The following is a 14,804-nucleotide window of genomic DNA, read 5'->3' as shown; positions in this document are numbered from 1 at the left end:
TGAAATTTACATACCGTTTGCATGGTGGGGCTTAATCAAAAGTATCCACTTGTAATAATCCTTTTATAATGAATTATTCAATATTGTGTTATTTAAAGGACAAGTCTACCCCCAAAGTTGATTTGAATAAAAAAAAGAAAAATCCAAAAAGCATACACTGAAAATTTCACCCAGGAAATTTCGTCAAAATCTGATGTAAAAAAAAAGTTATGACATTTTATAGTTTCCTTTAATTGCATAAAACAGTTCTGCTATTCACATCCTGGTCTGTAGGCAAATGAGGATACCGATGACGTCATCCACTCACTATTTCTTTTGTATTTTATTATATAAATATGAAATATTATAATTTTCTCCTCATTGTCAAGTGAAACAGTGATCAATTTCTCCCTGAACATGTGTAGATATGGTTCAGTCCAGTTGGTCCTTATTGTCAAATCTGTAAAAAAAAAATTGTATAATTTAAACAATAAAAAACAAAAGAAACAGTGAGTGATAGACATCGTCGACTGACTCACCTAGTTGTGCGTATCACTGTTTTGTGAAAAATTCATGTTAGCGAAACTTTAAATTTCCATAACTTTCTTATTTTACATTTGATTTTGATTTTATTCAAATCAACTTTTTGTTGGGTTGGACTTGTCCTTTAAGTAATTAAAGTGAAAGTGATGGAATCTCTCCGATAGCGCTTTTCGCGTTTTGAGAATAAAACAGAAACGAAAACTAAATAAAACCAATTTTAAGGAATCCTTGCGATTTTAACAATTATTGTGGTGAGATAAGATTTTTTTTCTTGAAAAAATGTATGAGGAGGTTTGTACAGGCCATACACCCCCTTCCCCCAAAATGTGGTGGCTATATCCCACGGGGGGGGGGCAGTCAATTTTTTTGCTGTACACAAGCCTGACGTGACCAAGGAATTTCCAAATACCCCATAAATAAGTTTTTCTCTGTGTGCAGAATAACCCCCTAAACAAGTTTTTGGCGGGCTTTATTTATAATTTTCGCCCCTAAACAAGTTATTGCCAAAATATGACCTCGGGGAAAAAGCTTGGGAACAAAAAACATACCCAAAACACGTTAGGCTATAGTCTTTGAAAAAAGCTTTAGGGGAAAAAAACATACCCTAAATACGTTTTGCCCCGCGATTGACCATTGACCAGTCTTTCAAAACCACTTTTTTTTTTAAATCGGTGTTTTTATACCCTTAAGAGTCCACGCGCGGATCGCGCCCAAAACTGAAAAAACACCCCTTTCAACACGTTTTTTTGGGGGTCACACGTGTGTACAGCGATATTTTTGACTGCCCCCCCCCCCCCACCCCTCCCGGGTATCTCCCACGTCCACGATCCCATTTGATTTACTGCAGTAAATCAAATTTTTGGCCTTTTATAATAATGACAGATGAGGCCTAATTTTTTTGAGGACGAGCGCCATCACGTGTTATGTTTTCATATGGATCACTGTTGATTTGACAGAAGTTATTTAGAATTTACTCATTAACAATCTACGAATTCTGCCTAATCGATCATGAGGCGTGCGGCGGGACTCGGGAAAATAAATAAGCAAAAGCTTGCGCAGGTAGGTGTTGGTTATTTAAGTTTAAATATGCAGAATAATAGTGATAAACGGAGCTTTTCACTTTTTGAATGTTGCCCACTGTGCCCACATATTCATTTTGATGTTAGTATATGTAGATCTAGGACTTGATTTAATGTTATTTGTCCGGAATTCGTTGTGTTAATTCATTTATAGTGATATACCGGTAGGCCTAGGGCCTAGTATTTTTATTTTAGAAGGATGGCTCCATCAGTTACTGGCATAGGCCTACTGCTTTCCTTTGAAGTTGGAGGCCTTACATGTCCAGCTTTTCTGCAATATTTTATTTTTGTTTGAGATTGAGAATCATTTTGACTTCACAAAAAAAAGGAATTTGCCAAAAATTGCATCAACTGAACTTTACTTTCTGAAGCAGACCAAAAGTCAGTTGAATATATTTCCCCAAATGCCTATTTTTAATTGCAATGTTTATTTTCACCTTTTATCGCAATATTTTATACAATTTTGAAATGTATCAGTATGTTTATTTTTTGGCGCAACCGCAATTCTAAGTGGCCGCCCTCGGTTAATTTGTGTGATGTGAGCGCCTCAGAATTGCGCCGCACTGCATCATGGGATAAAAGATATGCAATCCGGAAGTTGCAGTGGCCATTCGCTCTGACATTACCCTTGGACCCCATGTTGAATGAAGGCCTGCGGCTAGCATGTGGTCAACTTGTTTTCTGTGCAAATTCAATTGGTAGGCGTATAGTTATTCAATAAGTGATAATGCATGTGAATATCACAATGTCAGAGATGCCAAGTTCAAAGACCAGCTATGCGTGAGATTTTCTGTGAATCTGAGTGAGATCGCAGACACTGTGTACAATGTGTATGGAGATAGGCTGTGATACTTGCGTGAGACAGAGATTTGAGGGGATGAACAAGAGTCCAAAATGCTTGAGTCTCACGCATAATGCGTGAGACTTGGTAGCTCTGCAATGTGTTTGATGTGTGTTGTGGTGACTGACTTTGCTGTCTTGTGAAATAAGTTAGTCATATCAAATTGAGATTTCAATTTTCATTTTAACGTCATTCTGAATTGCATGAGCCATTGTTTGCCATATTTTCAGCTGTGCATTTCAAAAGAGTGTCAACACCTGCACTCATAAATTTTCCCTCAACTTTTGCAGGCTAAGTACAAAGACAAGGGATCTGAGATTGCGGAAGATCAGTTGAACCAGATGAGTCGCCAGCTTGAGGTTTTCAGGACCAACCTGGAGGAGTTTGCGGCAAATCATAAATCGGAGATCAAGAAGAACCCAGAGTTTAGGATGCAGTTTCAGGATATGTGTGCCACTATAGGAGTCGATCCATTAGCATGTGAGTGACCATGGGCGGAAATCCCAGGGGGGACAGGGGGACGTGTCCCCCCTACTCAAAATAGTAGGAGGGACACAATATCCAATGTCCCCCCTACTATTTTGGGTCTTTGGTGATGCTAACAAATATATAACTCACAATGGGAATAAAACGTGCGTTTTGGAACGAGATGACCTTTTTTTTTTTTTTGCTTGTCAAATATATTTCCGTCGAAATGACCTTAAATTTTAGGTAATAGCCTTTGTTTTTTGCTTGTCAAATTTTCCAGACCCTTGTCCCCCCTACCTTTTGGGAGAGATTTCCGCCCCTGTGAGTGACTAACCCGTTGGCGGCGGAAGCCCCCAAAATTAGAGGGGTCTACAAGAAATTTTTTGTGATGGACACATGTAAAAAGATTTGACAAGCAGAAAAAAAAAGGTCATCAACCTAAAGTTTAGGGGGGGGGGACAAGAGACATTTTAAGGGGGGTTCACCAGAATTTAGGGGGGACGCAAGAAACAAAATTGACAAGCAAAAAAAAAGAAAAAAAAAAGGTTGTCAACTAAAAATTTAGGGGGGGATCATCCCATCTCAAATTTTTTTTTTGATCTGTCCCCCCCCTGCTTCCGCCGCCTATGGACTAACCCTACATGGATCTCTCTCTGGAGGAAGTGGGGGGGGGGGGAGACAAGCAGGTCTCCCTGAGGAGCAAACCTGCGAATGCCAAACGCAACAATAAACTTGTTTGCACACTCTGTATGAATTTTTTTAGACACAACAACCTATGTGTACCTGTAACTCTTTGGCTTGCATTTGCATACAGATCAGCAAGAATTACATTTTGTGTCAATTCTCAAACATCTTTCCTATTTGTGCATGATTATCCATTATTAATCTTTATTATATTATAGACATTTTAATAATAAACAAAAGAAGGTAGAAAAAAGTAAATCAGTCGCAGTTCAATTCAACTTTTGGAGTTTGTTTTATCACAAGTCTTTCAGCAATGGGCCTTGTGAATTGCAAGGCGATTGTTTTGTCAAATTTCGGACAGATTCTCTTTGTTACCACAGTGTCCTAAATGCTTGTGTTTGCTAGCAGTCACGGTTATATATTTTTGCTCTTACCCTGATCAGCCGGGAAAGGATTCTGGTCAGAGATGTTAGGCGTTGGAGATTTCTACTATGAAATAGGCGTTCAGATCATTGAGGTGTGTCTGGCAACGCAGCATCGGAACGGAGGTCTCATGAACCTGGAAGAACTGCTCCACAAGGTTAGGACAACGAGAGGAAAGACAAAGCAAGCCCAGGATGTCAGTCTGTAAGTATATCTTGATTTTATCAGGGGCATCTTAGCCTATACTCTAGGTGGAGGTAGCCTGTAATCTATGCGGAGACTGCAGCTTTTTTCTTTTCTTCTTTGAGTCTGATGCTGTTATGCGAAATATCAGTAATATAAGTCTGGTGCGGAAGAGTATAAATAATGGCTGCATGGTGACAACATCTGCATTGGTTCAGCCTTAACCTAGATAATAGGCTAGGTGCGTCTAAATATCAATGCATTTCTCCTGTTCTCAAAAGCAGCCACTGCCTTTACACTCGGTCTTGCAGACTTCATTTTCACCGAATCCTGGTCGATAAAAAGAAAACAACAGTGCAAGACGTGATTTGTAGTCTTTCGCACCAGACGTGTTGCTGATGTTTCACATACTGTAGCAGCATCAGACCGAAAAGGGCAAAGCCAAAAACTGCAGTTTCTGTATAGGGTATGGTAGGTTCTACTGCTAAATCTGTGCCGGTATGCTAAATATTTAAGCAATACATCTGATGTGGAGGAACTACAAATGGTGGAGCACCCACAACCTGCATGTATATTGTATTGTCGTGTAGTCATTGTTTCCTTTCTTTGGAATATAATTTAGTGCAGATTTTTGTACAAGATATTGCATCCATTTATTCATTGATAATAAGAAAACAATGGGTGATTTCAAGTTCAGTGTTGACCTTTTGGTGTTGGTGTTGGGTCAATTTTTACACGATTATAACACCAAACATAAAATGAGGATGGTCCGGAAAAGCCGTTCACTAGTTGTTGAGATGTCAATAATGTGATCTGGATCAGTTTTACAAACTCTGAATAAGTTTTGGAGCTAGGTGAAGCAATCGAAATTTCAACACTAACACCAACACCAAGGCCAACACCGAACTTGAAATCACCCATTGACTTAACCAAGACTAGAGGGTTAAGATAAACTGGGGGTACTCTGCAGCCACTATTTTGCTGCATCAGAAGTATCAGTTATAGCGTACCGTAATACACTAGATGCTTCAAAATATCAACATATTTCTCCTGTTCTAAAAAAAACCCTTTCATTTATTACCAATTTTTATTTGTTATTGCAAATATGCATATGTTTAAGCAGCTGTAAGTGGTTTGGCTGTGGTATACTGACAAAATCTTATCATGCCTTATACATCAGTATGTAGCCTGAGACCACCACAGCAGCTCTTTTCTTTGGTGTATCATTAGATATGAGATGTTCAAATCTAATCAGAAATCTTATCTTTTCTCCATTTTCTGTGAATTTTTGGCTGGGTGTCATTTTAGACATTTTGAGTTACCTGACACAAAATTCTTTTTTTCAATTCAATTCAAGTTTATTCAACCATAAAAATGTGTATATACAAATCATACATAATTATGCAAACAAAATATGGCTAGGACCATAAAAAAGCAAACTGCTTGTAGATAATGGCCCCCAAACAATATCATTGACATAATTTGAAATCAGAAACAGAAAACTAAGAAAACACAAATTTTATCAGCAAATATATAATGTGCAAAAAAAAAAAAAACACACATACACGCAGCAACACACACACGCACACACACACAAACCCTGGTGATTTTATAGATTTTCCATTAAATAGGCCTTATACATTTTTTTGAAACAGGATACAGTTGAACAATCTTTTAGTGAAGTTGGGAGTTGATTCCATTTTTTTATACCGACTAAAGCTAGTGAATTTAAAGAAGAAGAAAGTCTCACTTTCGGAACATGGAAATTATCTTTTTGTCTAGTAGCATAAGAATGAACATTTAAATTGAGTGAAAACATATTGCAATACTTCAATGGAAAAATATGATTTTTAACTGAGTACATAAAGATTAGAGTATTTAAAGTAATTAGTTCATGGAGAGGTAAAATATTCATCTTTTTGAAAAGGGGTTTACTAGCACTTTGCATATGGGACTTAGTAATTAACCGGATTGATTTTTTCTGTAGGATATATGGTTTTAGAAGGCGTGATTTGTATGTATTACCCCAAATACAATTACAATAATTCAGATGTGGCAAGATAAGGCTATTATAAAGGATATTTAAAATATTAGAAGGTAATATGAATTTCAATTTATATAAGATACCAACATATTTAGATAAAGATTTACAAATTTCTGATATGTGTATACTCCAATCCATGAGCTCATTAAAAGTAACTCCAAGAAACTTTATATTTTTTAATTTAGAAATTACAAGATTATCAATTATAATATGTGGTAGGTCATGGGGCACTCTCTTGTTCCTTGATCTAAATATAATATAGTTTGTTTTGGCTATATTCAGAGATAATTTATTTGCTTTGAACCATGTAGAGACTTTTGCTATTTCCCTGCTTACCGACAAGACAAGTGTTTTAATGTTACTGCTACTCATGAGTGCACAAGTATCGTCGGCAAACAGGGAAAACTTGAGAAGAGAAGAAGATTTGATAATATCATTGACATATATAAGGAACAAGAGAGGGCCCAAGACAGATCCTTGAGGAACACCACAGTTGAGATGCTGTATTGAGGATCTGACACCATTGACCATCACATATTGACTTCTGTTAGATAGATAATCTTCAAACCATTTAAGGGCAAGACCTCTGACACCACAAGAGTCAAGTTTTTTTAGCAGTATGTGATGGTCAATGGTGTCAAATGCTTTTGACAAGTCCATAAAAAGTCCAATGCAAAAATTATCCTTTTCAAGTTCATTTTGAATATAAGTACATAAATTAGAGACAGCTAATGAAGTCGAGAATTTTTTCCTGAAACCAAATTGAGCATCAGTTAAAAAATTATTCAACTGTAAAAATGTATATAAACGTTCATGAATTATTTTTTCAAGAATCTTTGCAAAAAGAGGGAGGATAGCAATTGGCCTATAATTAGTTAAATCGTTTGCATTTCCTTTTTTGAAAACTGGTACTACCTTAGCAAATTTCAGATGATTAGGCACTATTCCTGTAGAAATTGATGTATTGAATATAAAACATAGTGGTTCAATGAAGTAATGTATAGATTTCTTTATAACTTTAGGGTCTATACCATCGGGGCCGCTTGATTTTGAAGAATTTAAAGAACGGACAATCTTTAATATTTCATTTGGAGAAGTAGGTCTGAAAAACAAAGAGTTCGGTGATTTGTTTCCGTTTAAGAATGAATCATATGACACACGCACAGGAGGAATTCTGTCAGCGATATTCTTACCAATATTCAAAAAATAAGAATTAAAATGTTCTACTATATCTTTTGATGAATTTAACTTTGAATCATTGCAATACATAACTGATGGTAACTTCTTAAAGCGTTTATTACCCAGTATATTATTTATGTTATTCCAAATCTTTTGTGTGTTTCCTCTAATTTGATTAAAGAGTTTAGAATAATATTCAGATTTAGCACTGCGTAATAAGTTTATCAATTTATTTTTGTACTTAATGTAAATTTTCTTTTGCTTGTCAGAATATTTGTTTAGTAACTTTTTATACATTTTATTCTTCTTATTTATTGATTTCATGAGGCCATTTGATAGCCAAGGTTTCTTAAAAGTGACTTTCGCTTTTGATTTTGACTTCAATTCTGGAAAACATGTATTATAAATTGAGTAGAATATTGACATAAAAATATCGTAACAATTATTAGCATCATCAGTACTATATACATGACTCCAATCAACTTCACACAGTTTTCTATTGAATTTAATTATATTATCATCATTTATCTGTCTTTTCGGTAATTGCGACTGCCATTGATTAAAAATCCTAATGTGTTTCTTAACACAAAATATAGGTAAGTGGTCTGATATGTCAGCTATGAATAAACCAGAGTCAATATTATTATCTAGGGTATTACAAAAAATGTTATCTATTAATGTTGCACATGTTTTCGATATCCTCGTTGGTTTCGTTATCAATGGGTACAAGTTGTGAGAAAACATATTTTCCAAAAATAAATTTGTTTTATCATGAGTACTTGCATTCAATAGATTTATGTTGTAATCACCCAAAATGTAGACCTCTGAATTATTCTTATTTACAATATCTAAACAACTATCCAGATGATCCAGAAAAATGTCCATATTTGTGTTGGGGACTCTATACACACATCCGATCACAGTTGGTTTATAATTCTTACATCTTAATTCTAAAAACAGCATATCACATTCAGGCATGTTACAATTCAGATCTGATCGTATTATAAAATCATACCTTTCATCTATGTAAATGGCAACACCACCTCCTAATTTATGTTGTCTGTTTATATATACAAGATTATAACCATCTATATTATACATCTCAGTTTTTGTACTTGATTGAAACCAGGTCTCTGTCACACCAATGGCTGTAAATTTATGATTTATGCAAGCTAACATTGAACAAAATGCATCAAAATTCTGGCATAAACTCCTACAATTGACATGGAGTAGTGAAAAACTGTTATCATATTTTTTATATTTGGCACTGAATTCTTCGCAAAAGGTATATGAGCATTTCCTTGGTTCAATATCAAAAGGAGATTCAAAGTCAGCATTTAAATGCAAATTTTCATTTATACATGTAATATTATCATCAGTTTCACATAATAAAAATGGATTGATTTTCATATTTTCAAAGTGGTTATAATCAATATCAATATTCAAATGGAAAAAAGCATGCATATTCAATGTGTAATCATCATCACATTTGTAATGATTAAAAGGAAAAATGTCTAAACAAGTTCCGCATATCATATGTAACATATCTTGTGTAGGGTTTGCACATTTCATACATTCACCACAGATTGCACACGCCTCATACATTCAATTAGATATATAGCATCAACAACAACAAAAATTGTGACAAAAGAGAAATTACAGAGTAATAAGTCACCGTAATTACATAAATGTCTAGAGAATACATTGAGTAAGTTAATTTAAAAAGTTTATACGAACATGATATATAAGTATAGAGGGCATTCGTGATTTCCTTATATGTCTCTTATCTATTATTCTATTATTACTATATTTATTTTTTATATGAAAGAATTCAGATAGAAGAGAGATAAAAAAAAAATCACGAATGCTCTACAAATATTTCCAATACGTATTCAAAATCAAACAGGGGTCTCCGGCATAAAGAGGAATATAATCTTTAAGAGAAATCCCTCTATGAAATATTTAATCAGCCCCTTTCATTTCATATTCAGGAAAATTAAATATAGAATTGAGTACATGTGAATATAAAAAGGTTTGTAGTATACAAATATGACATACAAGAGAGCAATCACGAAGTAAGAATTAATAAACCCCTCTCATTTAATTTTCAGGTAGGTGAAGAAGGGTCATAGTATCCATCATAGTCCATCAAGTTCATTTTTGTTGTTTATTTGTTTCCTCACTGTCCTACCATCTGTTGCTTTCAGAGAAATGAGAATGCGTCCGTCAGATGACCATGCTGCCAAAATCTTGCTATTTTGTTGTTTACTGGCCATGTAAGCACTGTTCAGAAGATTGCGATTTGTTCTTGTAAGATCCTCACTTATACTGATTCCACTATTTTTTAGTTTCCTTCTATTTAGAATGAGTGACTGTCGATGTTGGTAGGAAGTCAGCTTCACGATGATCGGTCTAGGTTTGACGTCTTTTGATGTAGCTGCACCGTCTTGGTTGGTAGATGTTAATCGCCGTCTTACCCGATGACATCTGTCGATGTGCTCAGATTTTAGATCATAGCCCAATTTATCTCTTGCTAACTGACATACAGAAGCAGTACACATAGCTGTAGTTTCACTTGGGGGTTCTTTAACGCCGAAAATCCTGACACAGTTCCTTCTCGAATACTGTTCCTGGTCATTTAGGGCCATTTGCAACTTTTTTATGCATTCATTTTGACATTCTGCCTGCGCTCTGAGATTCTTTATGTCATGCTCTACTCTATCCACTTGATTTTCAAGTTCATGAATCTTTCCTTCTTGTTGTTCTACTCTATCTATAAGTTTCTCAAAGTTCTTGAATTTATCATTCATTGTCTGTGTTTTGTTTTTGCACTTTCCCCTTTCTTTTTAGCGATGACATCATCAGAGCTATCAAGAAACTGAAAGTGTTAGGGAATGGATTTGGCCTCCATCGCCTTGATGACGGGCGCTTTATTGTTCAGTCTGTCCCAGCAGAACTCAGTATGGATCACACAAGTGTTCTCAATATAGCACAGGTGAGTTCAGTTATTCTTATGTTTCACGTCTGTAAAATTGTGAATTGTCTATATCAGAATGTAGAGAAATCAGTATGGATCTCAAAAGTATTCTCAATATAGCCTTGGTGAGTTCAGTTAATCTTATGATAAATGTTTCTAAATCGTGAATTATTTTTATCAAAACGTAAAAAAAAATGAATCTCTAATACTAGTAGACTACTTAGTACTGGTCATGCGAGTGATCTTGATATATAGCACAGTTTAGTTACTGACAGGCTACATACATGTAGCTCAAATTTGCAGAATTGTAATTGTCTACTGTTGACCTTTCAGAAGTTTACCTCACAAAACTTATTGGAAGATTACATGAATGAAACATCAAATGATATATCTCATGGATGTATCAATTGGATTTAGACAATATGAGATTTCCTTTAATCAGTGATATGATAACTGTCCTAGTTATTACTACTCATCATAACTTTTAAGTTATTTAAGCCAAATTTGGAATAATTCCAGTAGTTTGACTATATATATATATATATATATATCACTAAGAAAATATAAGCATTTTTCTAGTTGTAGGGATTTTGTAAATTTTAGTTCTAAATCAATTCACAGAGGGAATTTGATTGCATGTACTTCTGCTCAGTCAAATAATTTTTGTCTCACCTGCGAAGCAAAGTGAGACTATAGGCGCCGCTTTTCCGACGGCGACGGCGGCGGCGTCAACATCAAATCTTAACCTGAGGTTAAGTTTTTGAAATGATGTCATAACTTAGAAAGTATATGGACCTAGTTCATAAAACTTGGCCATAAGGTTAATCAAGTATTACTGAACATCCTATTAGAGTTTCATGTCACATGACCAAGGTCAAAGGTCATTTAGGGTCAATGAACTTAGACCATGTTGGAGGAATCAACATCGAAATCTTAACCTGAGGTTAAGTTTTTGAAATGTCATCATAACTTAGAAAATATATGGACCTAGTTCATGAAACTTGGACATAAGGTTAATCAAGTATCACTGAATATCCTGCATGAGTTTCACGTCACATGACCAAGGTCAAAGGTCAATGAACTTTGGCCGAATTGGGTGTATCTGTTGAATTACCATCATAACTTTGAATGTTTATGGATCTGATTCATGAAACTTGTACATAAGAGTAATCAAGTATCACTGAACATCCTGTGCGAGTTTCAGGTCACATGATCAAGGTCAAAGGTCATGTAAGGTCAATGAACTTTGGCCATGTTGGGTTTTTTTGTTGAATAACCATCATATCTCTGTAAGTTTATTGGTCTAGTTCATAAAAAGTGGTCTAGTTCATTAAACTTGGACATAAGAGTAACCATGTATCACTGAACATCTTGTGCGAGTTAGAGTAGTATTCATAGTCAGGTGAGACGGCCAGAGGCATTCCACTTGTTGTTTTATATGACTACAAGTCCATTCAAATAATTATCATTTTCCTTGGCAGGGGGTATGTTATCTCATGCTATTTATGCATCATCATATCACTTGATTTAATTCTTCTCTTTCTTTCTGTTTCCAGGGTACTGGCTGTGTTTCTCTCCCGGATCTACAAAACAAACTGAAATGGGAAGAAGACAGAGCAAGATTAGTTATGGTAGGTCATCCAGATAGGCTGTTAAATCTAATAACATTGCCCTGTGTAAATGTTTATCCTGTACGGAAACAGGTTAATGCAATCAAGCTTGAAAATATATGTTAATTTCTTTCGCTTTTTCATAAGTTCATAAAATTTATTTCCACATTCGTATTCGTACATATAAGATGTCAAAGACACCATTACAGAGGAAAATCACATAACATCAGAATACAAGGCAGAATAAAGAGCAAAGTACAAAATAGACGGTCTATATTCTTATAGAATCCATCGAATGTGTCTTCAGTTTTTCTGAAGTCTCTTCTCTGTGTCTTCTGCAATGTTTCATAAAGTTTAGTTTCCATACATTGAAAGAAATCCTTTGATATATTCAACATCTTCCTCTTTCATATTGTAAATATATCCTCTCTCTCTCCCTTCATTGATTAGTGCATCACAGGTTTGGTCTTGTACTTCTTTATTATATTTTCTTTAAAGCACATCTTAAGCTTTCATTAAGAGCCAATAATGTTTAAAAATTGTAGCAGCCAGTGATTTTCCTGTTTCTTTTTTATTTATATTTGAAAAATTTTGATGTTGAATTTTTCAATATGCAGCACCCTCTAACACTAACGTTTTGATTTTCAATAAAAAAGGGTTTCTTTTCATAGGGGTTTTTCTTCTCTTACATGCAATAATGTAATTTTCTATGAAGTCTTAAACATTTTCTTCATTTAACCCTTTTCTGTCATTGTTGATCTTACATCCCTCATCCCGCTATCTCCTTCCGTTACTTCTTCAACATACCTTGTTCATTCTTCTTCCATCCATAGGATCAACTGGTCAAGGAGGGTCTAGTTTGGGTGGACGATCAAGACCGGTCCGGCAGGCTCTATTGGTTTCCAGGACTCTTCCCAGAAACTTGATGAAAGTGATTACTTTTTATATATTTTTTCCATCGTGTTATGTAATACTCAGTAATATTCGTCTGGATTTGTGTTGATGGACTAACACGATGAATGCTGAATTATTTGAAGCGGTCTAGCCCTTTTCATGTCCAGTGAAACATGTCTATAGTGACCACCCATGGAAAATACAAAGGTCCGTATTCTGAAGTTAGGTTTTACTTAGACCATGGTCATCTCTGCTAAGATTATGGGAAGCCAAAAGTTTCAACATTTTTATTAAGTTGTATGTTTCTTGTGTTTACTGTGCTCTTTCCTGATTCATCGATGGTGAAGACAATCATCTTTTTATACTTCCTAGACAATTATGAATGACTTGAGAGCCAAATGAGCTGAAATATGATACCTCTACTATTGGTGATTTAACAGTTATTACTATTAGTGATTAACAATTGGTTATCCATAGTTAAGGCACAATTTAAAACCAGAGTTGAAATTAAACCTGACTTCAGAATACAGGCCATTGTGTGGCCTTGTAGACAGGTTCATGCTATAGAAAGGTTCATATACACATATGGTAAACAGTTTTAGTAGTCCTGACAGACAGGTGTTTGCTATAGACAGGTGGCCACTAACACAGTTTTGACTGTAGTAAGGTTCATGAAAAAAGAAAGCCAATTGTTTATTTTAAAAAAAAAATGAATGTTCAGAGAAGTCATTCCTTAGGCTACCTCTTGTAAGCGAAACTGGGCATCGTGGCGTGCGCCTGTAATCCAATCTACATAGGGGAAGTTACCATCGATAGCAGTAGGATGATAGAGCTACTCTTGGTACCACCGGAATCAAAGTAATCCAAAGGGTCTAGTGCCCATATAATTGCACTCTTCTTTCTATTGCATGTGCATACTGGAGTACTTTACGTGTGGTATGGTCCCATATACTGTTTATTGTGTCATGGATTACTTTTCCCCAGCCTCAAGGTCTTGCGTGCGTAGGTGCATCACGGAATCATGTGCGTGCGGTACGAGCGCCATCCAGTTTTTTTATATCGATGGAAGTAAGAATTTGATGCTGAGCTATTAGGTTTAGAGCCCTGGGCCCCGTCTTACAAAGAGTTACAATTGATCCAATCAATCATAACTATGAGCGGCCGGCAACGTCAACATCTATTATGCATATTTGTTCAAAATATTTTCTAACTATGATGTATATTCATGCATTCATCGTTTTCTTGCAAATGAACTATGCTTCTCTTTGTTTACAAAGGACATAGTGCAAATTTTTTCCGTAAATTATGACACTGATGGATTTCCATAGAGTTACGATTGATTCGATTAATCTCAAGTATATGGAAATCCATCAATGTCATAATTTCTCTGTTGGAAATTTTCTCAATGTCCTTTGAAAACAAAGATAAAAGCATACTGAATTGTCAAGAAAACAGTGATTGTAAGAATACATGCCATTTCTAGAAAATGTTTTGAACAAACATGTATTTCAGATATTGACGTTACTGACTTTCCATAGTTGTGACCGATCACATCAGTCACAACTCTTTGTGAGACGGGCCCCAGGTCACGTCTTTGGGATGGTGACGTAACAGATGTAGATAATCATAGCAGATAGATACACTTCTGAAAAAGCTCAATTCCGCACGCAACTATCATAACAATGTTCAGTGATTGGTTTCAGATACCAAGAGGTGCAACTTTTTTCATGTAGGAAGGGGGGCATTTCAGATGATTTTCAGATGAAATTTTTATCAATTCTAAGTGGCATCCCAGAGATAAAGTTTTACCCAGAGATAAAGTTTTACCCAGACTGTGTGTGGTATGCACGCACCTTTAGGCTTTGTACAAAAATCATTTGATTCCATGATTTCAGTGTGC

General features: G+C 35.4%; 1 protein-coding gene across 1 annotated transcript; it reads left to right on the top strand.

The window, feature by feature from the left end:
* The first annotated feature begins 1,438 nt into the window (after positions 1-1,438).
* Positions 1,439-13,232, top strand: LOC121426351 (vacuolar-sorting protein SNF8-like). Its single transcript, XM_041622628.1, has 6 exons — positions 1,439-1,581; positions 2,733-2,922; positions 4,038-4,221; positions 10,274-10,418; positions 11,957-12,031; positions 12,844-13,232. Exons 1-6 carry the CDS (start codon positions 1,531-1,533, stop codon positions 12,934-12,936), a joined length of 738 nt encoding a protein of 245 aa, XP_041478562.1. The 5' UTR covers positions 1,439-1,530; the 3' UTR covers positions 12,937-13,232.
* Positions 13,233-14,804: the final 1,572 nt, after the last annotated feature.

The sequence above is a fragment of the Lytechinus variegatus genome, chromosome 13 (assembly GCF_018143015.1).
Source record: "Lytechinus variegatus isolate NC3 chromosome 13, Lvar_3.0, whole genome shotgun sequence".
NCBI lineage: Eukaryota > Metazoa > Echinodermata > Echinoidea > Temnopleuroida > Toxopneustidae > Lytechinus > Lytechinus variegatus.
The sequence above is the reverse complement of the archived record's forward strand: the minus strand, read 5'-3'. Positions and strand labels throughout refer to the sequence as shown.

Coding starts and splice junctions, on each gene's coding strand:
- LOC121426351 (XM_041622628.1), top strand. CDS start 1,531: ATGAGGCGTGCGGCGGGACTCGGGAAAATAAATAAGCAAAAGCTTGCG. Junction 10,419..11,956: donor GTGTTCTCAATATAGCACAG/GTGAGTTCAGTT, acceptor TTCTGTTTCCAG/GGTACTGGCTGTGTTTCTCT. Junction 12,032..12,843: donor ACAGAGCAAGATTAGTTATG/GTAGGTCATCCA, acceptor TTCCATCCATAG/GATCAACTGGTCAAGGAGGG.